The following is a 27,033-nucleotide window of genomic DNA, read 5'->3' on the forward strand; positions in this document are numbered from 1 at the left end:
AAATAGTTAACGAGAGCTTGTGAGGGAGTGTTTTTTGGAATAAAAGTTTTTTAATGTTGTGTGTTTTTTTTTTATTTACTTGACAGGCTTCATAGTGGAAGCTGTCTGATAGAAAAAGTCCATTACTAAGCTGGGGCTTAGCACCAAAAACAGCTAGGGCTAACCCCCAATTATTACCCCGGTACCCATTGCCACATGGGTGCCTGGAAGAGCCGCTACCAACAGGCCCGGAGCGTCAAATATGGCGCTCCTGGGTCTAGGTGGTAACAGGCTGGCATTATTTAAGCTGGGGAGGGCCAGTAACAATGGTCCTCGCCCGCCCTGGTAACGTCAGGCTGTTGCTGCTTGGTTGGTATCTGGCAAAGAATATAAATATGGGGAACCCTATGTTTTTTTTTCCTCCCCATAAATAATTAAATAAAAGATAAATTCATAGGGTTCCCTGCATTTTTATTCTCAGCCAGATACCAACCAAACAGCAACAGCCTGACGTTACCAGGGCGGGCGAGGACTATTGTTACTGGCCCTCCCCAGCCTAAATAATGCCAGCCTGTTACCGCCTAGGCCCAGGAGCGCCATTTTTGATGCTCTGGGCCTGTTGGTAGTGGCTCTTCCCAACACCCCTGTGTCGGTAGGTACCAGGGTAATAATTGGAGGTTAGCTCTAGCTGTTTTTGTGGCTAACGCTAAGCCCCAGCTTATTAATGGACTCAGTCTATAAGACGGCTTCCACTACTAAGCCTCTAAAGTAAAAAAACAAAAAAACACATTTTAAAAACAAAAAAACACTCCCCCACAAGCCCTTGTTACAAAATGTTGTTAATATTATACAAAAAAATGCTTGTCATTGTAGTCCACCAAATCTGAAGTAGCCCACAGGATAGACGGATCTGAAATGGAAAGAAAAAAAAAATGGGTTAGTACATTAAGAGAAAAAAAGTGGTTAAAAAAATGTGATATAAACACTTTTTTTATTTTTTATTTATGTGTGCTTAGAAAATGGTATTCCAACGTGATTTTAGTGGTTTTTGCTTAAGTGAGCCAAAATTTATAACCCCATGTGATAGTATGATAACCATGTCACACAAGCAAATCCAAAGCAAAAAAAATGCTTACAGAACTCGCTTACCAAAGCAATGATAAATCTCCTCCTATATGACAAAGTTTGAAAATATTTAAGTCAATGGAACTGCCGATGTATACAGCACATGTATGTATACCAGCATTGTGTGCACAAAACAGGAAGTGAATGGCCTTGTAGATTGAAACAGAATTACTTTTGCCAACATTCTTGTATGTAAAGCCACGTCCCCTTGTCACAAAATGTGTCTAAAAGGCATAAAGCGAAGTTAATGTCCCCAGCAGTGTGTGTGTGTTTTAGGACTGTTGCAGTGAATGGTGCTCTAAACTTCTTTTAATAAATTCACTATTTTGATGGATGTTTTGTAAAGTTTCATGTAGAACAGGAAGTTAAGCAATTCACATGACTTTAACATGTTCTCCCTACTGACCTTTCCCTTGGTGTCAGGCAAGGAGCAACAGAAGAAGGAAGGGCTTTGGCAATCAAAGCTATGCATACATTGTAGTGTATGCAGCATCACGCAGCCTGCCCAGTTCCCCCTTCCCCCCTAAGAATATTCAATGTTCAAATACTGGACTGTGCACTCATTCCAGGCCAGTCATCATACAGATAGCCCGCGGAGTGCCGTAGGTAATGTATTACGTTAAGTCAGTGGGTTGGTACAGCCTGGCGGACACAGGGTATAATTCATTTATGGGAGGACAGTATATAATTAATTTAAATATGCTGGAACAGTGTTTAACTAATTCATTTATGATTTTTAGCATTTCAGAGGTATGGTATATATTCTAACAAATTTATATGGGGTGTCACAGTGCTGTATTAAGAGGGTGCACTGTACGACACGTTATATTCAGAGTGCACAGTGTATGGTAGTATTATATCTTGAGCGTACAGTATGTGGTAGTATTCTATTCAGAGGGTACACTGTCTGGTAGTATTATACTGAAAGGGGACTATGTGTGCCAGTATAGTAGTAATATAGTACCTCAGTGTTATATGACTAAAAATGTAATTGCGTGTGGTGGGGAGTTGACACAATTTTTTAACCGCATCAAATGACACCAACCCTAACAACACCAATGCTTCCCACTTCTGCTTCTAATATGCTCTCACCACAAGCAGACACTACAGACCCCCTGTCACATCCTGCTACTGCAGGCTTACGGAGCCCTTTATCAAGACTCCAGTTAGACATTTTTACACTATATATGAAATGTGTAGAATGGCCACCAACAGTGTATGCATCCCAAAGCCATTCATTCCCCTGCTGCTACTCCTACTTGCTCAGCATAAATGGGAGGGGGCAGCAGAGCTAATGTATGCGTTTAGTGAACTGCTGAACTTCCACAGTCCATATAAAAAATTAAAAAAAATTCTTGATGAAAGGAAAATACAAAACTATACGTTAGCAAACCTATTGTTTTACGCATAATTTTTTTTTGTTTCCCTGAATTTCCCTTTAAAGGGGTTGTCAATGAAAGAAGCAATTACTAATATAATGCTATCAGCCATACTGCACAGATCTCCCAATATCAGCTGTGCTCTCTCCACTGTAGCTGTGACATCACCTCACATTCAGAGTTCAGGGAAAGACCAGTAATGTGAAGGGGGCTCATATTATTGCTCATTAGATTTTAAGGGAGCAGCAAACCTTTATCAGTCACAGCAGTTTCAGTTAGAACAGGCTTACTGCTGTCTTAACTGAGAAATGCTTCCAGCTGCCTTAAAATGTAATGAGCAGTAATTTGAGCTCCCCTCTTCACATCACTGGTCTGGTCCTAAGCTAATAGGAAGGGCAGAGGGAGCAGGGGTGGGTGCAGACTGCTTTCTCAGAGTCTGAAAGGACATCGCAGCTACAAGCCAGACAGCTCAGCTGATAATGGGAGGTCTGTGAAGTATGGATAATAACAATATATTAGTAAGTTACATTATTATACTTTTTCACACCATACACAGGTTTTTTTCTTTCGCTGGAATATCACTTTAACTCCCCTACTCAGTTTACACAGCAAAGCTGAGAGAGCTCAATAGTTCAGGAATAACACAAAGTATTTTTCGGATCATAAACAGCCTTTATATCTGTATGGAAAGTTACATTTTCATTTTAAAGGACTGAATTGTGTATACCCATTTATATCAGAAGTCATAAAACCAAAATTGTGTGCAAATCCTGATTGTGACTGAACACTTGCTATAGATACTGATATTATCATCCTTTATATGTAGTGATAATATGCAGAAAAATAAGTAAGAAGACTTTAGGTTTAGCCTGACCTGCATCCGCTCCAGTAGCCCAGTAAGTGCTTGTTGCCAGGTCAGTGAATGCATGTACTGTTCAGTGTTTATTATCCGAATTTCACTCTCTAATTCAGGAACAATGGCTCCAGTTCTCCAGCCATGACGTAACATGAGATCCTGTGCACATGAGGAGGGGTCAGGAACAAGAAACAGTGCTTATTATATTTAGATCTCCTTCACTTGCCCAAATAACTTTGGTGGAATTTTAAAAATAACCAGCACCAAATCAGTAAGATAACATTACTAGGAGAATCTCTCTTTAAAGCGGTACTCCGCCCCTAGACATCTTATCTCCTATCTAAAGGATAGGGGATAAGATGTCTGATCCCAGGGGTCCTGCCGCTGGGGAGCCCCGAGATCTCTCCTGCAGCACCCTTGTTCATGAGCTGCACGGAGCTAAGATTGCTCCATGGCTGATGCCAGGCGATACAGGGGCCGGTGTATCGGGACGCCATGGATTCGCCCCCTTGTGGTATCACGCCCAGCCCCCTCAATGCAAGCCTAGGGGAGTCCCCAGCAGCGGAACCCCCGCGATCAGACATCTTATCCCCTAATCTTTGGATAAGATGTCTAGGGGTGGAGTACCCCTTTAATTAAACTTTATACCCTATCCAAAGGATATGGGATAAGTGTCTGATCGCTGGGGTCTGACCGCCTAGACCCCGCATGCACGGTGCTCCGGCTCTCCTAGTGCACCACACGATAAATTTTCCTATAATGGGCTACTCCTTTAACTCTGACAGCAATGTGACAGCCACCTCCACCCCACCAGATAAACTGATGAATTTCTCAGAGCTGTGCTCTATAGACCTACCGTGAGCAGGATACAGGCTGCTATGGGACAATGCACTGCAGGCACAAAATGTAGTAGTCTGCTGGTTTCTATCAACCTATATCTGCAACTCCTTTACAGACCAGCACCACTGGGTTTCTCTGCTCCTCAACCTTCTGGTTATAAATATAACTACTAAATATCTGTAAGCTGAAAAGTCAGTAATTTCATCAGAACAAAATGACATAATACTTACTGCCAGATCGCTGTAAAGGTGATCACCAAAGTACAACACCTTGGACCCTCTCCAGCCTGTTAATCTTAGGAAGTCAAAGAGGTTTCCCTGGGGATAAAAGTGTCAGTAAATCAATGTAAACAACACCCGGGCCATCACAAGTCTTCACCTGTATATAGGGCATTGCTCATCGCTCTCAGGGAAAATAGAGATTTTCTATTCCCTTTAACCCAGTTATAGAGACGTAAAATATGTGCAGTACAAAAATATTACTCCACAAACAAACACTTTAAAGGGGATATCCAGAAACAGAAAAACAGAGCTACCTGCTTCTAAAAACAGCACCACACCTTTCCTTAGGTTGTGTGTGATATTACAACTTGGCTCCATTCTTTAGAAAATCTGCACTGTTCTTCTAATCCTGGATCACCCCTTTGAAATGGACCATGGCCTTTCTGCACCACCAAAGCTTTAGTAAATACTTCTAATAACAATTCTGGGGCATTTCTTCTTATAGCTCTGTGTCACTCCTCTATGACTAAATAGACAAGTGGGTGTTACCAATTGGGGGCGTATCCCTACAGTGTCGGGCACTGTCAAGGACAGTCTAACAGTGCAAGAGCATGTCCCCAACTGGTAACACCTACTTGGATATAAGAATAACAGAGACATAGCAAAGAGTTACAGTATGAGGGTACGTTCACACGTACATGATCTGCTGCAATTAACTTCAATGGTTAGCAAAATCAGCTGCACAAAATATGCAGCAAATCCTGTATGTCTGAACGTATCCTAAAAATGATGTTTCAGAATGGTTACCCAATGGGGAATACAAATATTTACTAAAATAGACCGGTCACACTGCTGATCAGCTAATGGCCAGTCACAATGATGTTCAGCCACAGCCGGCGATAGGCTAAGCGGCAGTGTGATGCATTGAGCTCGGCCTCAGGAAGAAGACCAGTGCCGCAGCTCAATGGATCGCAATGCCGTTCAGCCTATCGCCGGCTGTGGCTGGTGATTAGCTGATGAGGAGTGTGATGCATCAACCACAAGCAACCAGGGAGGAAGATGGCACTGGAGGACTAGAGTGGCGATACCAGGGACTCAAGGGAGAGACGGTAGGCAATTCCAGTTTGTGGTTTTATATGCTGGCAGCCCAGGGAGAATGGCACAATAAAGTTCTAAGCTGGAGTACTTCTGTAAGGGTTTTTAGAGGCACAAATATCGATCTAACCATAAGACCGGCCATCAAAATGGTGTCTACAGTGTCCAGATAAATAGTGAATAAAATATTTAAAAACATATGGACACATTAAGCCTAGATCCTGGGTCTGTAGTGATACGGACACTTGTATGCTTATTTTAGTAGAGATAAAGGCCGAGACACTGTATTCAGCTGAGCAGCAATTATTTTATATAAAAAAAGAAGTCTATTAAACAGAATGATGTTCAGTAATTCAATTCTGGATTTTTTCCTAGTAATAAATCACATGATATTAAAGTTTTCTGTTACCTGCTTGTATATTTTTCCTTTTTCTAGGCTAGTGATCCTGTCCCACTGAAGAGAACCATGTTCATCTAGTCTCCTGAATGGCCTGGTTACAATGGAAAAAATATTTTCATTTCTAACATAAAGTGAAATTATTCTGCAATGTTCACACCACTAAAGGCCAGTCTAATATTTATTTCTCCATGTACGGTAGATATAGTGGACACTGGAACAGTTTCAATTGAAAGTTACTGATAAACTAGCAAATCTGCAGAATACAAGAGGTGTTTAGATTAAAAATACTGTGAGAAGCCGAGAATAGAAAGTTGGCAGAGGATTATGGAAAACTGACCTGGACTGAACCCAATAACCAGGGTTAGTGTGGGTGAACCAGATTACAACAAGGTATCACTTACCCGGATCCGCAGTCCAGTTATGGAGATACCCATTGTATCAGCCTCCATTGTACAAAGATGTTTTTTAGAAACGGAGGCTAATACAATAGGTATCAACAGGACCAGACATCAGATCTGGGCAATTGAAACCTTATTTTAATCTGGTTCATCCGCGCTATATCCCTGTGTATTGGGTTAAGTGTAGGTGGAACAGCTGTCAGTTTTCCTTTAATTTCTTGTGTATTATTCCAACAGCAATAATACACCTCCATATAGAAGACATAGATTAAGACCAAATAATGGGATCAGAATCAGCCAGAATAAAACACAGGATCAGATCCTATATCTGCCCCCTAGAACAAATTTTGTCCTAAAAATCTGTGACAAGGTACGGTACAATTCTGCTGAATAAGATTTTATATATTTTAGATATTTTTTAATATATATTTATAAATAAACACAATCCTATTCTGAGCTGGCAGGAAACATTTTTGTGCCTGTCAAATCCTCAGCATGTCAATTTTATAAACGTATTAAAATTTAACTTTTATTCAATAGACTTTTAAAGTAAAATACATATAACAAAATGGATCTACCTTAAAAGTTAAAAACAAACACATGGTGGTGGGCGCCAGGTTCCAATATATCAAAATAGGGAGTGTATCCCATGGCTTTATGTTTTTTTATATGACTGCTGCTAAGTTCCCAAAAGTGAACATCCTCAGCTAAATATTTTCAGCAAAAAAATAAATAAAGGTTTTAACATGTTTTCTTAATCCATCAGAGAGACCAATGCTTGAATAGCAAAAGCATGGGCCACATAGATAGACCAAGTCACAAACAGTGAAGGAACATAATATGTATGTAAAGTGATACTAAAGTCTTAAAGTGTCACTGTCATTTGAATAAACTATTGACATGTTGTTCTGTTGTTCAGACATGCCAAAAGTTTTGATCGTAGCGGGTCTCAGTCCTGGGACCTGCTGCAGTCGCAAGTCGTAGCTGGGTAAAGTGCAGGGCAATGGCTGTCAGTCAAACCCCTTCCAGTACTTATCAGCTACTGTATACTACAGAGGAAGTTCTTTTCTTTTTGAATTTCTTTTCTGACCACAGTGCCCTTTGCCGACACCTCTGTACATGTCCGGAACTGTCCATAGTAGGAGCAAATCCTCATAGCAAACCTATCCTGCTCTGGACAGTTCCTGACATGGACAGAGGTGTCAGCAGAGAACACTGTGGTCAGACAGAAAATAAATTAAAAAAGAAAAGAACTTATTGTGGAGCATACAACAGCTGATAAGTACTGGAAGGATTAAGATTTTTTATAGAAGTAATTTACAAATCTGTTTAACTTTCTGGAACCAATTAATTAAAAAAAAAAAATTTTCCATTGCAGCTGGCTTGGGAGTAAAAAGCACTCGGCGAGATCTAAACTTTTTATATGTCAAAAGTTTATTCAAAATGGTAGTGATGCTTTGATACTTTAGTATCACTTTACAAGATTACATTCAATTGACAATTAAGTCAGATAACCAGACTCTGTTAAAGCCACTTGCTCATAACCTGTGTCTGACTGAAGAAGAGTTTCTATTACTCCTTATATCTTTTGATATATTGGCACCAGGTGCCCACCACTTTGTTTTTTTGTTTTTGTTTTTTTAATGCATATCAAATTAAAGTTAAATTCGAATACAGGGATATGGTTCTGTGACTACATATAGTATAACCTAAAAATAGATATAAACCTGTGTGCAGGTATAAGATAATCTTACTGTGCACATATGGCTGGAACAATAAAAAATAATGACAGGGAAGAAATGGAACATGAACAAGAGATATGAAAGTACAGGATTTGTATCCTTCACCAAGCAAGTATTGAAAATCTATGTATTAACATTAGAACAATAGTTGTAATATAAGTGAATGTTATGTCTATTGCCTGTGTACACTGCAGCAGGACACAGAACAGGAGCTGGAGGAGCAGGTGAGATACTGTCCTGGTGAGGTTCAGCTTTACTTGCCACATTATAGAGATCCAGACTCCTGATTTCTATCTATTGAATTGTACACAGGCAATAGCGATAAAATGACTGGTTCTCTATGCTCAGCCAACAAAGGAATAAAGAGAGGGGTTAAAGGGGTACTCCGGTGGAAAACATTTCTTTTTAGGTCTTTATAAGTCAACTGGTGCCAGAAAGTTAAACAGATTTGTAAATTACTTCTATAAATAAATCTTTACCCTTCCTGTACTTTTTAGCAGCTGTATCCTACCCAGGAAATTCTTTTTTTTTTTTTTTTTTTTCTTGTCTACAGTGCTTTTAACTGACACACCTATCCATTTCAGGAACTGTCCAGAGCAGCATAGGTTTGCTATGGGGATTTTCTCCTGCTCTGGAGAGTTCCTGATATGCACATCAGGTATCAACAGAGAGCACTGTGGACAAGACAAAAATGAAATTCAAAATTTCCTCGGTAGCATACAGCTGCTAAAAATTACAGGAAGGGTAAAGATTTTTTTAATAGAAGTAATTTACACATCTGTTTAACTTTCTGGCACCAGTTCATAAAAAAAAAAAAAAAAAAAAAAAGGGTTTCCCAGCCAGCATGCCTCCAGCTGCTGCAAAACTACAACTCCCAGCATGCCCGGTCAGGGCATGCTGAGAGTTGTAGTTTTGCAACAGCTAGTTGTCCTGACATGTTGGGAGTTGTAGTGCTACAGCTGGAGGCACACTGGTTGGGCAACACTGCTATAGAGGTTCAAGCTCTTTACAAAGGACTTGGGTCCCTCCATTCTACTTCAATAATCCAACATCATCATCTTCTGACATATGTTTGTGGCAGGCTAAAGGTAGAATTCCCCAAACTGTGAAAAAGCACTGTTCATAACCCTGCAGACAAAACCCATACAACAGTAAGTGCCCATCTGCTTCTACTCGATCCCTGCGCTAAGCGACGTGTGGCACCTACTTGCGTCGGTCGGTGAAAAAAGCAGGTTTGTCAGCCCGTACTATAACCACATCAAAGAGATCTCTCCAGTCCTTCCCCACCATGTGCTTCATTCCCTTATCTCTGGAAAACAAGTTAGAAACATTACAGATTAAATCCATTTGTCTTAGCTACCGTAACTACTCTGGGTTTTCTGCTCTTAGAGAGACAAAATAGCAGTTTTGCAGATGTAATAGTGATTTATGGCTAACAAGGGCAAAACAAATGATGTTACGTAAAGAGTTTTCAAATTAACTTAGGTGTTTCTTCTTCTGGAATATATAACAAAATAATATGAAGCTGTATATGAATATCTATCTATATCTATATAGGTATACACAAATACAGAAGCTAGAAGAGCAGACATATACAACAAAAACAAAAATCCTACAAAAACATACTGCATCTAAGTTCACAGGCAAACAGGAGAGTGAGAACTTGATGGGTTATCCAGGATTAGAAAAATAACTGATTTCTTTAGAAAACAGCACCACATGTGTCCTCAGGTTGTGAGTGGCATTACAACTTGGCTGTTTACTTTACTGGAATTGAGCTGCAATACCACACATAACCTGAGGACAGGTGTGGTGCCCCTTTTGGAAGAAAGCAGCTCTGTGGGGGAGATTTATCAAAGGATTTAGACTGGTTTTTCATGTCTAAATTTGTCGCATAGAAAGTCGCAGTCTAAATATGTGCGACTTTTCTGCGACTTTTGCTGTAGAGGATTTTTAGAACATGATGCATGCAAGTCTATTTTAGATGGAAATGCATTGGAAAATGCATTGGTGCTGAATTTATCAGGTGCGACTTTTGTGCGACAAGTCGCATCTGCCCAAAATACGCTGCAATGTCAGACCATGTTGGAGCAGGTCTAAATGCAGTTTAAGCTGTAGACCCTGAAGTCTGAGCACAGAATTTATTAAGGGCTGTGATACCTTTGATAAATTAGGAGCACAATAGACAGGAGACTACCACATACACTGGTCTATAAGCATACCCAGAATAGACTAGATTAGGAAATGTCCCCCTGTCTGTCTTTCTATTCTTGTATAACCCCTTTTAAAGGAGTAGTCCAGTGCTGAAAAACATATCCCCTCTCCTAAGGATAAGGAATAAGTTTCTGATCGTGGGGGGTCCGACCGCTGGGGCCTCCCGCAATCTCCTATACGGGGCCCCGGCAGCCCACGGGAAGGGGGCGCGTTGACCACCGCACGAAGCGGCGGCTTACACGCCCCCTCAATAGAACTCTATGGCAGAGCCGGAGCGCTGCCTTCAGCAATCTCCGTCTCTGCCATAGCACTGTATAGCACTGAGGCATGTCGGCCGCAACTTTGTGCAGTGGTCAACACCCGCTATCTGGCCAGCGAGTTGGGCCCCGTACAGGAGATCGTGGGGGGCCCCAGCGGTCGGACCCCCCACGATCTGAAACTTATCCCCTATCCTTAGGATAGGGGATAAGTTTTTCAGCACTGGATATCTCCTTTAAGCCTCAGAGATCTGATGCCCCCTTTTCTCTGGACCAGGTTCCATAGATGTAGTGTAGTGTGCTTATACAACCTTGGAAGAGATTGCGTCCTGTTTTCAAAGAGTCAACAATTGTTATGAATGCGTATTCCCAGACCCTTCTGTTTGTGTAGGATATGCTAGAACGTTCTCATAGTTTTAATATAAGGAGCTGCAAAACCTGCTCCCGTATAATAACTGCGGCCAGGATTTGTATCTCTAATGGGACTATATAAGATTCCTGGACATTTTAACCAGCTAACCTGGCACCAATCCCTTGTCTATCTAACTACACTGTGATAGGGCAAGGTCACCACTGGAACATAAAATCAATACCGTACAGTAATGTTCTTGGCTGGTGACACTTCCTAATCAGATATAATACGTATACGCCTATGTATACACCAGCACACAGGCTCTCTACAGGTTATCCTTCTGACATCTAGGAAACAGGAAATCACAGATTCTTGTAGCTTTTTATATAATAGCAGCTGTGAGTTGTAGTTTTGCAACAGCTGAAGGACCACAGGTTGGGGAACACAGATCCAATAGAAAGGTCGGATTGCTGCAAAACTTGTCATGCAGTTAGTTATGTCTTAGGGAGATTTGTAAATGATTACAGGTGAGGTCTCAGACACTGGGTCTTGCCACAAGAGAGTGTAAAAATCACCCACTGCCCTATAACATGGCTCTCAAAGACTACTTTTTGGGTAGTGTGCCTCTTGGTCAGTGATCGTTGACTACTAGATATGTCTCTATGACGCACTCAAAGACATTTTGTCCAGTTGACAGACTTTGAGAGGGGGCGCACAATTGGACTGAAAGAAGCAAGTCGTTTTGATAAATTGTCCACCGTTGAGGCTGTTCTGACTAGGGATCGACCGATTATCGGTATGGCCGATATTATCGGCCGATAATCACGATTTTGGGCATTATCGGTATCGGCAATTATCTTGCCGATAAGCCGATAATGCCCCCCGCACCGCGACCGCCACCCCCTCGACCCGCCGCACCCCCGACCCACCGCACCGCGTCGCACCCCCCACCGTGATGCTAGGCGGTATACCAGTATGGATTATTGCCCATACCGCTATACCGATCGGGCCCCTCCCCCACCCTCCGAGTCAATAAAAAAATTAAACGTACCCGTAATGGGGGGTGGTCCGGGCCATCCATCCTTCCTTCCTTCCTGTAGTGTCCGGGGGCGTTCCGGGTGAACTGGTCCGGGCTGTCCTTCTTCTCCCAAGGTCTTCTTCTCCACTCCGGGCAGGCTCCGGCCTAGTACACTGCATAGACGCCGCTACGCCGTGACGTCAGGTGCGTCGCTGCGCACGGGCGTCACTGCGCAGCGGCGTCTATGCAGCGTACTAGGCCGGAGCCTGCCCGGAGTGGAGAAGATGACCGCCGGAGAAGAAGAACAGCCCGGACCGGACCACCCTCCACCCGGAACGCCCCCGGACACTACATGAATGATGGATGGATGGCCCGGACCACCCTGACAGGTAGGGGAGAGAAGCGGGTGGTGGCGGCGGCGGCGGCGGCCTATGGCCCCGCAAAAACCACTGCAGATCATTGATTTAAAGCGCCCGCTTTAAATCAATGATCTGCAGCGGTGTCGCAGGGGGTTAAATAGCCGATAACTTATACCGGAATATCGGTATAAGTTATCGGCTATCGGCCCTAACCTCCACCGATTATCGGTATCGGCCCTAAAAAAACGATATCGGTCGATCCCTAGTTCTGACCAAGCTGTTAAGAAGTGTTGGGAGCAGTAATTATGTGAGGGCACATGGCAAGCCTGGAGCGGGCGGCCCAAACAAATCACTAGTAGGAGAGGATCGTTTGATCCACTCACAAGCGCGAGAAGTTTCTGCAGTTCTGTTGTCCACCATCCAGACTCAGGTAAGCACCTTCATTACACTCCACTGTCTCTGTCCGGACAATTCCCAGGCACAAAGCAGAAGGAAATTTGGTGCCACAGTGCCCATTACCTGTCCTGCCACTGACAACCAGCCACTGTCACCTTCATTTTTAGGGGTGTCATGAATAAAAAAAAAACCTGCTCGACTACAGACTGAAATTGTAACGTCTGTGACAAATCCATCTTCCCTTTGACATCCGAAGATGGTTGGGTTGGAGTATGGAAGCATATGGAAGATCAGTGGAGCCATCGCATATCAGTCGGTCACCTCTAGTAGTGACATGAGGGACACTAACAGCTCTGCGGTATGTGTAGGACATCCCGCGGCAGAATGTGTTAGCTCTCATGGCTTCTAGCTGGCATATTTCAGCAGGGTAATGCTCAACTACACACAGCAAGGGTTTCCCATGAATGTCTCTGCCAGATTGCAACATTTGTTCAGCCTGCCTGGTTGCCAATCCAGCACTTATGGGACCAGCTGGGACACATTTCGCTGTAATTTTGTAATCACATATATCATAATAGTTACATATAGAAAGTTTTACTAGAGTCCAACCACTCCTTGATGCCTTATTTTGTCAATGATGCCGCATTTATAAACATTTTTTGTATTCTACAAGGCCTTGTCACACGCTACACCAAACAGACAATTTATTAGGTGAGATTTATTTTTTACGAGGAACCAATGTTCACATGTGATGTAAGCAAACCTTAATATGCCCTGTTTGCTTATCAGGGCATATTAGGATGGTTATGGGTGGCAGACATCGCGATAAAAAGAAGCCTAAAGCTCCGCTGGGACCCCTTACCTCATCGCAGGCCATCACGGCATATTTCCAGCCACAAAACAGCCTGGAAGACCCAAGCAGTGCGAGGCCGCAGCTCCCTCTGCAGGCACCGACACTACCTGCCTCCTCCACAATAGAGCAGCGCACCTGTTCCCCGGAGCAAAACTCAGGATCTACAGCCAGCGATGTCTGACCCGGTGATCGCAGCTGTGGGGAAAGCCTCCTCAGCAAGGTCTCTGCATCCACCGGCAAGTACCCTCTCCCCTAGACCCGAGCAGTCACCTTACTCACTGCTCCTGGCCGCTCTCCTCCTGGGGCTCCATCTGACCCGCTGCAGCATGCCGCTCTGGGGGTCTCCACAATGTCACAGGCACTTCTCTCTCCTAATCAACCTCCTCCTGCTGTGCCTTACTCCCAACCTCCTGCAACCGAGGATTGTTCACAGCCTTTGTCTTATTCAGCAGCAATGCTCCACAGAGCTGCTATAGTACAAGCTCCTGCAGCCCTGGCAACTCACTGTCCCCTCACATGCTCTCTTTAGCCACTGACCTCAAATCTGCTTGGAGGAAAGATCTAGAACCTGTAAAGATGGAGGTTAATCAACTAACTCTACTATGTCCTCTGAAAGAGCTCAAGACAGCTACTAAAATACTCCAAACATATCAAGCAAACACCATTGATCATCTAGATGATATCGACAACCGTAATCAGTGGAATAGTATCCGCATTAAAGGACTTCCTGCAACTGTCACCTCACAAGAACTCTAGGGGGTGGTTCAAAGGATCTTCAATGAAGTACTCCAACAACAAGCTGATACCACCATTGAACTTGATAGAGCTCATAGAGTTTCGAAAGCAAAAAATCCTGACCCGAAAAAATCCCGGGATGTAATCTGCAGAGTGCATCACTATACCATCAAGGAAGCTGTCATGCGCAAAGCACGAGATCTCAAACACCTGACGTACAATAATTCAGTGGTTCACCTCCATCCTGACCTCTCCTTGCGCACTCTGCACCACCTCAGGGCCTCCCTGAAGCCTCTAGTACAGACTCTGCAGAATGCTCACATAATTTACAGATGGGGATATCCCCTTTTTGCTTATTGCCAGACATGGAACTATGACTGCCACCCTACGCAGTCCAAGAGACCTTCCAGCATTTTTGTCTACATTCAAGCTACCCCAGACCTCCCTTCCTGATTGGGACTCACTTTTCCTTTAACCGCTTATATCCGCTCCTTCCAGTACTGCGGTTGGCCAACCTAGTCACCACAGGATGGACACTGCTCCCCCTGCACCCTTGCCTCAGAGGCAGAAGCGCAAAACCTGACCCTTTTCATCATCCGAGATACTGGTTCCTGCTCTCCTAATCATCATGGGCCTTTGCTCCATGAATATTATCTATGGATGATACCTTTTTTTTTTTTGTTGTCTTGCATGACCTTTCTCGACATTGTCATGTTTCATATACTTGCTGTATTCCTGCAACTTTTTATGACTAGAAATCTATTTAAATGTTTCACCCCGCCCTACTTCACACTCCATTGGGCTAAATTTAGAGCCCTTGAATTTTCATTGCCCTTACCTTTTGTCTCTCTCTGACCACTTATGTGGACAGAGATATTCTTAAGTTTATACTAGGCCCCTCCTACATGTTCCCTAATGTGTTCATTTATACCCATTGCCTTTCCACTTCACCCCCATTAGGGATGTTGTCAGACTGGTTCTGAGCGTATTTTTGGTCCTTATGACCTCTTCTTGTAGTCCCCTTGTAGCTGTCCTCTTGTGGTTGCTGCTGTCTTTCTGTTCTCTTTGCCTCTTAACTCTTGTCACCCTTCTCTCCCATGTTTTTTCCCTTTCTCACTTTCTTTTTTTCTCCACATAGGCATGCATCATTTTCTTCAATATTGTCTCGACGTGTGATTGCACAGGTGGGATCCTCGCGTGGTGGTGAGTTTGACTGCTCCCCTCTCCTTCCCTATGGTGTCTGACATTAAAAAGGTTATCCAGGTAAAAACTTTTTTATATATATCAACTGGCTCCAGAAAGTTAAACAGATTTGTAAATTACTTCTATTAAAAAATATTAATCCTTTCAGTACTTATAAGCTGCTAAAGTTGAGTTGTTCTTTTCTGTCTAAGTGCTCTCTGATGACACGTGTCTTGGGAACCACCCAGTTTAGAAGCATATCCCCATAGCAAACCTCTTCTACTCTTCTTCTGCAGTTCCTGAGACAAGCAAAGATGTTAGCAGAGAGCACTTAGACAGACAGAAAACAACAACTCAACTTCAGCAGCAGATAATTATTGAAAGGATTAAGATTTTTTTAATAGAAGTAATTTACAAAACTGTTTAACTTTCTGGAGCCATTTGATATATAAAAAAAAAAAAAAAAGTTTTTTCCTGGAATAATCCTTTAAGGTTATCTAGTGTTATTATTACTTATGTGTTCTGCTCCATACTACCATCCTATCAGAAGTCATGTGTGATTTTTGTTTGTCATTTTACCCTTCTTTCTATGACACTGCATTTGGCGCACACGCGCTTGTTGTACGGACTTACGTTACCATTTGCTTCGGTACAATGTTTATATGAAAAATTTTCAATAACATTTTACTATTAAAAAAGAAAAATAATAAAATAAATAAAAACAACTAACATGACTGACAATTTTTGTAAACATAACTAGAGATGTATGGAGTCGGTGAGCCTCTCTCGGGTCTAAAATGGTTACTGTTGCAAAGCAAATATAGATATATGTAATATAAGCATTAGACTAGTAATGAAGTACCTATTCAGCATTACCTTTTATATTGACATATGATTCTTATAGAGCAGGGGTCTCAAACTGGTAGTCCTCCAGATGTTGTAAAACTTCAACTCCCAGCATTCCCGACAGTCGTTAGCTGCAGCAAATTGGCTGTCTGGGCATGTCCGGGCATGCTGGGAATTGAAGTTCTGCAACATCTGGAGGGCCACCAGTTTGAGACCCCCGTTATAGAGGAACCCCATGCATTACCCAGGTCTGATAGCCGGCCCAAGTGTTCTCCCATTACATAGTCTATATACTTTTAGTTCATTTTTGTTTAATCAGCTGAACACTGAAGTCTATGGTGCAAGTATACAACTATATGACAAGCAGTTGTTTATGACAAGGCTGTAAATTTGCTGAATACAAGAGGCTTCCTCAATACTTTAGGAAAACAAAGTTTGATCAACTCAGAGACACCCATGGGATAATGTCCTCAAAAACAAGAATACTGTCACTAAATGGGAGACTTTTAACAATACAGTGACCCCCCGACCTACGATGGCCCCGACATATGATGAAATCGACATACGATGCTTTTTTATATCGGGGCCATCGCATTAAGTGCTATCCGGCAGCGCCAAATGCTTAAGCTGCTGCCGGATAACAGCTTAATGTTCCCCGTGTGGTGCGGTAAGTATTACTTACCCCTCCACGATGCTCCGGGGTGCCCTCCGGGACCAGCGCTGGTCTTCCGGTGTCTTCTCGGCCTTCTCCGATGAAGTCAATACGCTGCTGCGCACGTCATCCAATAGGAATGGCGTACGCAGCGATGTAATGACGTCGCTACGCAGGCCCAGTAAGGCCTTGCGGAAGACAGAAGAGGACCGGAGAAGACAGCGGAGGACCGGAGAAGACCAGGAGAGCCCAGCGGAGGCCCGGGATCACCATCTCGAGCGGTGGGGACAGGCGAGTACAGCTTCCTATACTTTACATTGCACGAATCCCTCAACATACGATGGATTCGACAAACGATGGCTCGTTTGGAACGAATTACCATCGTATGTTGAGGGACCACTGTATTTTAAATTCTCACTGTAAGATATATATATACACCTTATGGGAATAAAAGGGTCAGGAATAAAAGAAAACCAATATGGATGAATAAGAATGTTAAGGGGGCAATAAATGACAAAAATAAAGCATTTTAACTACTAAAACAGGACAGCAGTGAAGAGGCATTAAAAAGCTATAGAGAAAAATGTAAAATATGTAAAAAACAGATAAAAGGCGCAAAAATAGAGACAGAAAGACTCATTGCCAAAGAAAGTAAAACTAACCCCAAAATGTTTTTTTAATCACTTAACGACCACGGACGTATATACTTGTCCATGTGCCATTAACGGGAATGGTGTGGGCTCCGACTCGAGCCCGCATCATACAGGCCACCCCCCAGCTGACTCCTGTAGCTGGGGGCTGGCGTCCCTCGTGGTCCAGTGGGGGGGGGGGGGGGGGGATCACCCCCCCACAACGTGATCGCGGGGCGGTCCATCCACTGCTGAGGTAGCCTGCGGGCTTATTTCTCCTTCCATGTGGGCTCCTGCATGAAGAATGATAAAGCCTGGCAGGACCAGGCTTTATCAATAGAGCGCAGAGCACACAGATCAATGTGGTTCTATGAAACCACATTGATCTATATGAGGAATCAAATGATTCCTCATAAAAGTCCCCTAAGGGGACTAAATGTGTAAAAAAAAAAAAAAAAAAAACAATTTAAAAACCACACACATTAACCCCTTCCTTATTAAAAGTTTACATCATCCCCCTTTTCCCCAAATTACATATAAAAAAAATAAACATAATAAAAATAAACATATGTGGTATCGCCGCATGTGCAAATGTCCGAACTATAAAAATATATTGTTAATTAAACCGCACAGTAAATGGCGTGAGGGGAAAAAAATTTCCAAAGTCCAAAATAGCGTATTTTTGGTCGCTTTTTAGATCATAAATTTTTTTTTATAAAAAAAAGTGATCAAAAAGTCAGATCAAAAAAATGGTACCGATAAAAAATTCAGATCATGGCAAAATATGAGCCCTCATACAGCCCCCTACAGCGAAAAAAAAAAAATTATAGGGGTCAAAAGAGGACAATTTTAAATGTATTGATTTTCGTGCATGCAGTTATGATTTTTTCCAGAAGTACGACAAAATCAAACCTATATAAGTAGGGTATCATTTTAATCGTATGGACCTACAGAATAAACATAAAGTGTAATTTTTACAGAAAAATGTACTACGTAGTAACGGAAGCCCCCAAAATGTACAAAATGGCGTTTTTTCTTCAATTTTGTCGTACAATGATTTTTTTTTCCCGTTTGGCCATAGATTTTTGGGTACAATGACTGATGTCATTACAAAATAGAATTGGTGACGCAAAATGCATCATATGGTTTTTTTTAAGGTGCAAAATTGAAAGGGTTATGATTTTTAAAAGGTAAAGAGGAAGAAACGGAAGTGCAAAAACAGAAAAACGCTTGGTCCTTAAGGGGTTAACTATATAAATAGCAAAAGGTTAAAAATGTAAGTGTTGGCCCTTTAAAAAACAATAAAGAAGAAATTATAAACAGGGATCAGGAAAAAGCAAATATATTAAACAAATTCTTCTCCACTGTATTTACCGAGGATAACCCAGTCTGTCTAACCTAGGAAGAAGTACAGTGCTGCCTACAAAAAATCTAAATAGACAAATCACCAGGTCCAGATGGCCTTCATCCCCGTGTTCTAAAGGAATTAAGTAATGTAATAGACAGACCCCAATTTTTAATATTCAGGGACTATAGTGACAGGGACTATTCCCCAGGACTGTCGCATGGCAAATGTGGTGCCATAATTTAAAAAGGGATCAAATGGTGACCCCGGGAATTATAGACCTGTTAGTTTAACCCCTTAAGGACCAAGCCCATTTTCACCTTAAGAACCAGGCCAATTTTATTTTTGTGTTTTCGTTTTTTCCTCCTCGCCTTCTAAAATCCATAACTCCTTTATATTTCCATCTACAGACACATATAAGGGCTTGTTTTTTGCGTGCCTAATTGAATGCTGTAATGAAACCTCATTTTACCATAAAATGTACGGCGAAGGGAGGAAATTTTAATGAAAACCACAATTTTGCGCATTTTGGAGGCTTTTGTTTTCACACTATACACTTTACGGTAAAAATGACATGTGTTCTTCATTCTGTGGGTCAATACAATTAAAATGATACCCATGGCTAGATACTTTTATATTTTTCTACCGCTTAAAAAAAAAAAATTAAAACTTTTTGTACAAAATCAGTAATCTAAAATCTCCCCATTTTAACCACCTATAACTTTTTCATTTTTCAATATATAGGGCGGTATGAGGGCTCATTTTTTGCGCCATCATCTGTACTTTTTATCGATACCACATTTGCATGCATATATAACTTTTAGATCATTTTTTATAAATTTTTTTTTTTTTTATAAAATGTGACTAAAAAGCTGCATTTTTTTACTTATTTTTTTACGTTTACGCCATTCACCGTATGGGATAATTAACTTTATATTTTCATAGTACGGACATTTACGCACGCAGCGATACCAAATATGTTTATTAAAAAAAAGGTTATGCTTTTGGGGGGTAAAATGGGAAAAACTGACAATTTTCATTTTTATTGGGGGAGGGGATTTTTCCTTTTTTTTTACTTTTCATTTTTACATTTTTCAACTTTTATTTTACACTTTTTATGTCCCCATAGGGGACTATCAATAGCAATCTTTTGATTGCTTATACTGTTCAGTCCTATGTATAAGACACAGCACTGATCAGTATTATCAGTCATCATCTGCTCTGGTCTGCTCGATCGCAGACCAGAGAAGAACCCCGGGAGACGGCCGGAGCCAGGTGAGTGGACCTCCGGCCGCCATGCTGAATGATCGGATCGCCCGGCAGCGCCCGGCATCCATTCAAAGTACCGCACTGCCGCAGATGCCGTGATCTGTATTGATCACGGCATCTGAGGGGTTAATGGCGGACATTCGTGCGATCGCGGATGTCGGCCATTACGGGCTAATAGCAGCCGGAACCTGCTGTGTATGATGCGAGCACTGTTCCGATGCTCGCAGTCATACACAGGACGTAAATGTACGTCCTGGTGCGGGAAGTCCCGCCAAACCAGGACGTACATTTACGTCCGTGGCCATTAAGGGGTTAACCTCCGTTGTATGTAAATTGAGGGTTTTCTAAGAGATGCTGTTTTGTAGAATCTTGATAAAAATAAATGTATGACCCCATATCAGCATGGCTGTATAAGGGATCGGTCCTGTCAAACTAACCTGATCAGCTTTTATGAGGAGGTGAGCTCCAGACTGGACCAGGAGCAATCGCTGGATGTCGTATATCTGGATTATTCCAATGCACTTGACACGGTGCCACATAAAATATTGGTGCATACAATTAGAAGGATTGGGCTGGGGAGAATGTGTGTAAGTGGGTAAGTAACTGGCTCAGTCAGTCATAGGAAACAGAGGGTGGTTATTAATGGTACTTATTCTGATTGGGTGGCTGTTACTAGTGGGGTACCACAGGGGTCAGTATTGGGTCCTGTCCTATTTAATATATTCATTAATGACCTTGTAGAGGGGTTGAATAGTAAAGTAGCAATCTTTGCAGATGATACTAAACTCTGTAAAGCAGTAAAAACTATAGAGGACAGTGCACTGTTACAAATGGATCTGGATAGGTTGGATTTTTGGGCTGTGAAGTGTCAGATGAGGTTCAACACTGATAAATGTAAGGTAATGCACATGGGGGGGAAAAATCCGGGCTGGGGTTATGTATTAAATGGGAGAACACTTGGGTCGACTGACGTGGAAAAGGACTTGGAAGTCTTAGTCAACAGTAAGTTTAGCTGTAGTGACCAGTGTCTGGCAGCTGCTGCCAAGGCTAATAAAATCATGGGGTGCATCAATAGGGGCATAGACAAGGAAATAATTCTACCACTGTACAAATCACTAGTCATACCACAAATAGAATACTGTGTACAGTACTGGGCACCAGTGTACAAGAAAGATATAGTGGAGCTGGAGAGGGTACTACAGTACCCAGAAAGATTATCAGAATTAGGGTTATTTAGTTTAGAAAGAAGAAGGCTTAGGGGAGACCTAATAACTATGTATAAATATATCAGGAGGCAGTGCAGATCTCTCTTCCATGATCTATTCATACCCAGGACTGTATCTATAACAAGAGGAAATCCTCTACATCTTGAGGAAAGAAGGTTCCTACACCAGCACAGACGGGGGTTCTTTACTGTAAGAGCAGTGAGACTGTGGAATTCTCTCCCAGAGGAGGTGGTCATGGTGAACTCTGTAAAAGAGTTCAAAAAGGTGCCTGGATGCATTTTTGGAGAATAATACCATCCCTGATTATGTATACTAGATTTATAGGGACAGAACGTTGATCCAGGGATTTATTCTGATTTCCATATTTGGAGTCGGGAAGGAATTTTTACCTCCAGTATGAGGGTTTTTTGCCTTCCTCTGGATCAACTCAGTAGGGACTCAGAGATATAGGATGAACTTAATGGACTCGGGTCTTTTTTCAACCTTATGAACTATGTTACGGTACATGTGCTTAATATACAATACTAATAGTGTGAAAAGATCCCTAAGGACTGGTCCAATACTAAAAATTGTCACAATGCTATCAAATTGGGACCAGAGTCTGCGGCTAGTGCATATGCACATGGCTGAATGACGTACACATAACATATTGGTCCAGTCACAGAAAATGTTACTTAGGGCTTGTTTACATTGCTATTGTGCTCTGGTAAATGGAGCTCCATCGGTCAGACGAACAGCCGCCGGGAGTTGGGCGGAGAAAAAAATAATACTGCGTGTCCTATTTCTTACTCTGCTCAAATCCTGTTAAATACCGGATCCCCAACAGACCCCATTAAAGTCAACATGATCTGTCATGACTGTTTGGCGCAAAAAATAAAAATAAGAAGCCAGAATGGGTTGGAGCACAACAAAATGGCAGTGTGAACGTATACTTACATTCACTATAGAACAAATTTTACCGACAGACAAATTAATGTTGTAGAAATTCTTACACAAAGGTGAAGGGGCTGTTGGTGATAAGAAAGAGTTTCTTGTTGTGTTTTACAAGTCGATTCAGAACAGCAAAAACTTCTTCCCCATGAAGGATGTAGTGCTCTGAAAGGAGAAGAGACCAGGTGATGATTGTTGAAGGGAAGACAAGTTACCATTTTTTTTTTACTGCATTTAGACAATAGCTGTTGCAAAACTACAGCTCCCAGCATGGCTGTCCAGGCAGGCTTGGAGTTGTATTTTTTGCAAAAGCTGGAGGCACTCTGGTTGGGAAACACAGATCAAAACTTGGTTGGGAAACACTGGTTTAGACCAACTAACAATTAGTTGGCTTACTTCAAACCAGAATCTTGTGGCAAAATTTTGGCACGTTTAGACCCTTTTTTAAAATTTCAAAGCCACACCATCTTTCACTGATCATCTTACACCTGAAGGAAAAACTTTCTAAAACTCATCGTAAATGTGGCGCAAAGCATGTAAGATAGTTAGTTACATGCCCTTGTAACTGGGCCATACTATTTTGATCAGTATTTGTAGCCAAAAACCAGGAGTGGGTCCAAAACACTGAAAAATGGTGCACAACTTTTTATTATGGTATTTTCCTGCATTTGTTGGCTAAAAATACTGAATAAAATACTAATACAATGCAAATGACAAATGTATGCCACTAAACTGTCTTACATGAGTTGAACCACATTTAGAGTTGGCTCACACTGGTGGATTTTTTTTAATTTTTTTTTTAAACAATTTTTTTTTGTTTTGTAAAAGATAACAATGCAACTTCTCAAAGTGTACAAATGCACAGGGTGTACTAAAAGGCATGAAAACCATAAAACAATAAAAGGGCCCTTGTCAATATCATACCTTACAAGACTTGAGTCAGACAGAATAGATATTAGTTTGTATTGGCTATGCAAGGAAAGAAACTGAATAGTACAAATAGTAAAAGGGCATATTTAATCATGGTACAGAACATAAGATATAAATAAAAAAAGAACAAAAACAAACTTTATGGAAAGACACCGCACAGACTACCGTGAACCATTCAACTCCTCCAGATTATGGTTGATAAAATTGGTACCATAAGATCAGGTAAGTATGGGAAAAGCAAACCTGTTAAAAAGGTACGTATTCAAAGTACTTTCAGGGCTCTTAGAGAACCAGCTAGTAACTCCAATGCATACCACTGTGTGCAAGCAAAAGGGCGTGCGATGGAAATCCTTTCTGGCGCATCAAAAAAAAAAAAATATGTAAGAAAGAGTTTCCATTTAGCAAGAAACTTTTTGGACATTTTATCCTTATAGAGGAGAACACCCTGTCTAAGTGTAATCATTGTTTTAATGCGTCTATCAAGCGTGGGATTGTAGGGACCGTTGGAGACAAGCAACTTAGCCAGCATAATGACTTCATGTGCTATGGGCAGAAAATGTGCACGAGTAGGAACCCCTTGACCCGGAGACTGAGATATGAAAAAGAGCCTCAGTAGAGGTTAATTCTCCAGTGAGTGGGCTAATTCTGTTCAAGAGAGCAGAGACATGGTCCCAGTAAGATATTACTTGCAGACATTGCCACATGGAATGATATAGATCAGCTTTATGTGTTAAACATGTCGGGCAATGATCTATTCTGTGTGGGTTAGAAGCAGATGGAGATATAGTAAAAGCATATATGGCATTATGTATCAGTTTCAACTGGGTTTCTCGCCACTTCTCATTATGCATACATTTCCTGAAATCCTCCCAGCCCACTAATATGTGAATAGGTATATCTGTATCATAAAGAAGTTTTGCCCACTTAGCTCTAACCTTATTGGGAGGTGAAGGTGCATATCATTTACGTAGACTGGTATATAACTCGAAATGGAACAAATCGATACGTGTACGTCAAAAAGGGGTCAAACGCATTTGAGGTGATTTCCTTTGAGACATCCAGCAATTTGGAGAAAATATATGCTCTGAGTTGGCCATACTGCAGGAAATGAGATAGAGGGTTATCATATTTATCAGGTAACTCCTGCAAGGAAAACCATCGCTTTCCAGATACGTCTAAAAGGTTTCCTTTCGTTCATTCCACCCTTTGTCTCCACAGGGAGAAAAGTACATTATCAGATCCCACACTGGTGGATTTTATTGTGAGATAGCAGCATGTTTCCTGCTGTGAGTTTTTCAACAGCAGAAATTCTGCTGCGAAAAATCCACCGCAGTCCTCATTGAAGTTAATGTAATCTGCTGCATTGACGTCAATGTAATCTCCGTGCGGACATTCCACAGACACATAGCCCCAATTTTACTTACAGTGGGGATCAAAAGTTTGGGCACCCCAGGTAAAAATTTGTATTAATGTGCATAAAGAAGCCAAGGAAAGATGGAAAAAAAACTCCAAAAAGGCATCAAATTACAGATTAGACATTCTTATAATAGGTCAACAAAAGTTCGATTTTATTTCCATCATTTACACTTTCAAAATAACATTAAAAAAAAATGGCGTCTGCAAAAGTTTGGGCACCCTGCAGAGTTAATATCTTGTACTGCCCCCTTTGGCAAGTATCACAGCTTGTAAACGCTTTTTGTAGCCACTTTTAATTCTCACTGGAGATTTTAACGCTGTGCTTTGGCCATCAATCGACTCCACAGCAACCCATTTACACACACAGGTTGAACCCACAGCTATTGTTAAAACTCTGAATAACTATAATTTATACGACCCTTGGAGGGTGCAACACCCGGGGGAGAGAGACTTCACTTTCTACTCCCATAGACATAAATCTTATTCAAGAATTGATTTGTTCTGGTGGATAAATCTACTCTGCAATTAGTAGACTAAACAAAAATCGGGCGATTTCCTGGTCTGACCACAGCCCAATCACTCTATCAATAAAAGAGAATAATAGAGTTGTAACAAATTTTATATGGCGACTTAATACACAAGTATTGAATCACCCCGATTATTCTTCAGCTTCTGGAGAAGCCATCACTAATTATTTTCTACATAATGATAATCCTGAGATCTCCGAGTTCACGTTATGGAGCGCGCATAAGGCCTTTATGCGTGGGCACTTCATAAGTCAGAGCTCCCATTATAGAAGACAAAATAACCAGGACATAGTCGATATACAAGTGAGAATTTCAGAGTTGCATAATTTGAACAAGGGAGAATTTACTGCGCAGAGAGCAAGAGTAATAAAGGAATTGACTACAGAATTACACCACAAACAACCATACAAATTTGATTTAGCTATGCGCCATCTTAAACTGACTCACTATTGGCAAAGCGGTAAAACCGGGGCTTATTTGGCAGGACAAGTGAAGTCGCAGCATAATAAGAACCGATCCCTTTTTGTTCAGCCCACAAGGATATAACATTTCTGATCCGCAGGGGATAGCAAACCTTTTTGCTTAGTATTATAAGTCCCTTTATAATTAAAAAAATAAGTGAAGTATACATCAACCATCATATCAAATTATCGCCTTTTTGAATAAAATGAATTTACCTCACCCTTCTCCATCACAACTAGACGCCCTGTCCGCACCAATAACTGAGGAGGAAGTTATAATAGCTATTAACAATTAAAAAAGTCATAAAGCGCCAGGTCCAGATGGTTTTTCAAATGATTATTATAGAGTACATGCCTTGGCCCTCACCCCTTATTTAGTACGTTTATTTAATAAAATGATGTCCCTAGGTAAAGCAATTCTGGAAATATTGGAAGCTCAATTCATTACGATCCCAAAAACAGGTAAAACCCCAGATAATCCTGCAAATTTTAGAACTATTGCACTTCTGAACCCAGATTTAAAAATGCATGCTTTAATTTTAGCCATCAGACTAGCCCCGATAATTCCAGATCTGGTAGCAGGAGATCAAGTTGGGTTCGTCCGGGGTCGACAAACCCAGGACGGAACCCGACGACTCCTTGACATTATGTTCGCCATTGAGCATTCTCGGACGCCTTCTCTGCTTCTAGCTGTTGATGCAGAGAAGGCGTTTGACAGGGTTCACTGGGGATATATTGAGGCAGTATTGGACAGATTTGGCCTTAAGGGAAGATTTAAGAATGTAGTGCTAGCCCTGTATAGTTCCCCATGCTTAAGAGTCTATACTTGTGGTACCTTATCAGAGAGAATTGTGGTGTCAAATGGCATGGACAAGGCTGCCCTTTGTCCCCTCAAATTTTCACCTTAAGCATTGAACCACTAGCAGAGATGATACGTTCCTCTAAAAACATCAAGGGAATAAGTATTAGGGAAAAAGAGTATAGAATTGGACTTTACGCAGACGATATTATTTTGACCCTAACGCTGCCAGGTCAGTCGCTAGAGGCACTTGAGGATATAGTCAAGCAATACAGCAGTGTGAGTTATTATAAAATAAATTAAAATAAATCTCTAGTCCTTCCATACAAAATACCTGAGGAGGTACAAAATTCTCTGCAGCAGAAATATTCCTTTAAGTGGGTTAAGGATCAAATTCGATACTTGGGCATAGATATGTCCTTCCCAACAGCAACCTTAGCAGCAAGTAATATTCTCTCCCTGACAGCAACTCTTAAACAAGATATTGGTAGGATTACTGAATTGAACACATCCTGGTCAGGCCGCATAGCTTTAGTGAAAATGCTGCTGCTGCCCAAGATTCTGTATTTATTCCGCACTTTACCTGTTCATTTCTCCTGTGC

General features: G+C 41.6%; 1 protein-coding gene and 1 long non-coding RNA gene across 4 annotated transcripts in view; both read right to left on the bottom strand.

Moving 5' to 3' along the window:
• NT5DC2 (5'-nucleotidase domain containing 2) overlaps window positions 1-27,033 on the bottom strand; it is a 62,143-nt gene that overhangs the window by 7,629 nt on the left and 27,481 nt on the right. For 2 of the 3 annotated variants that reach the window (XM_056524145.1, XM_056524147.1), the window contains exons 8-12: window positions 22,361-22,463; window positions 9,243-9,344; window positions 5,905-5,986; window positions 4,410-4,496; window positions 3,358-3,498 (exon numbers count right to left, since the gene is read on the bottom strand). In XM_056524145.1, the coding sequence (XP_056380120.1) occupies window positions 3,358-3,498; window positions 4,410-4,496; window positions 5,905-5,986; window positions 9,243-9,344; window positions 22,361-22,463 (515 nt within the window). The remainder of the gene's footprint in view (window positions 1-3,357; window positions 3,499-4,409; window positions 4,497-5,904; window positions 5,987-9,242; window positions 9,345-22,360; window positions 22,464-27,033) is intronic. The other variant, XM_056524146.1, reaches the window with a different exon arrangement.
• On the bottom strand, window positions 15,204-16,359 carry LOC130275771 (uncharacterized). Its single transcript, XR_008844895.1, has 3 exons — window positions 16,278-16,359; window positions 15,574-15,700; window positions 15,204-15,459 (listed from the first exon to the last, which is right to left on the bottom strand). It is a non-coding gene; the product is annotated as an uncharacterized LOC130275771 (long non-coding RNA).

Source organism: Hyla sarda, chromosome 6, assembly GCF_029499605.1.
Source record: "Hyla sarda isolate aHylSar1 chromosome 6, aHylSar1.hap1, whole genome shotgun sequence".
In the NCBI taxonomy this organism is placed as follows: domain Eukaryota; kingdom Metazoa; phylum Chordata; class Amphibia; order Anura; family Hylidae; genus Hyla; species Hyla sarda.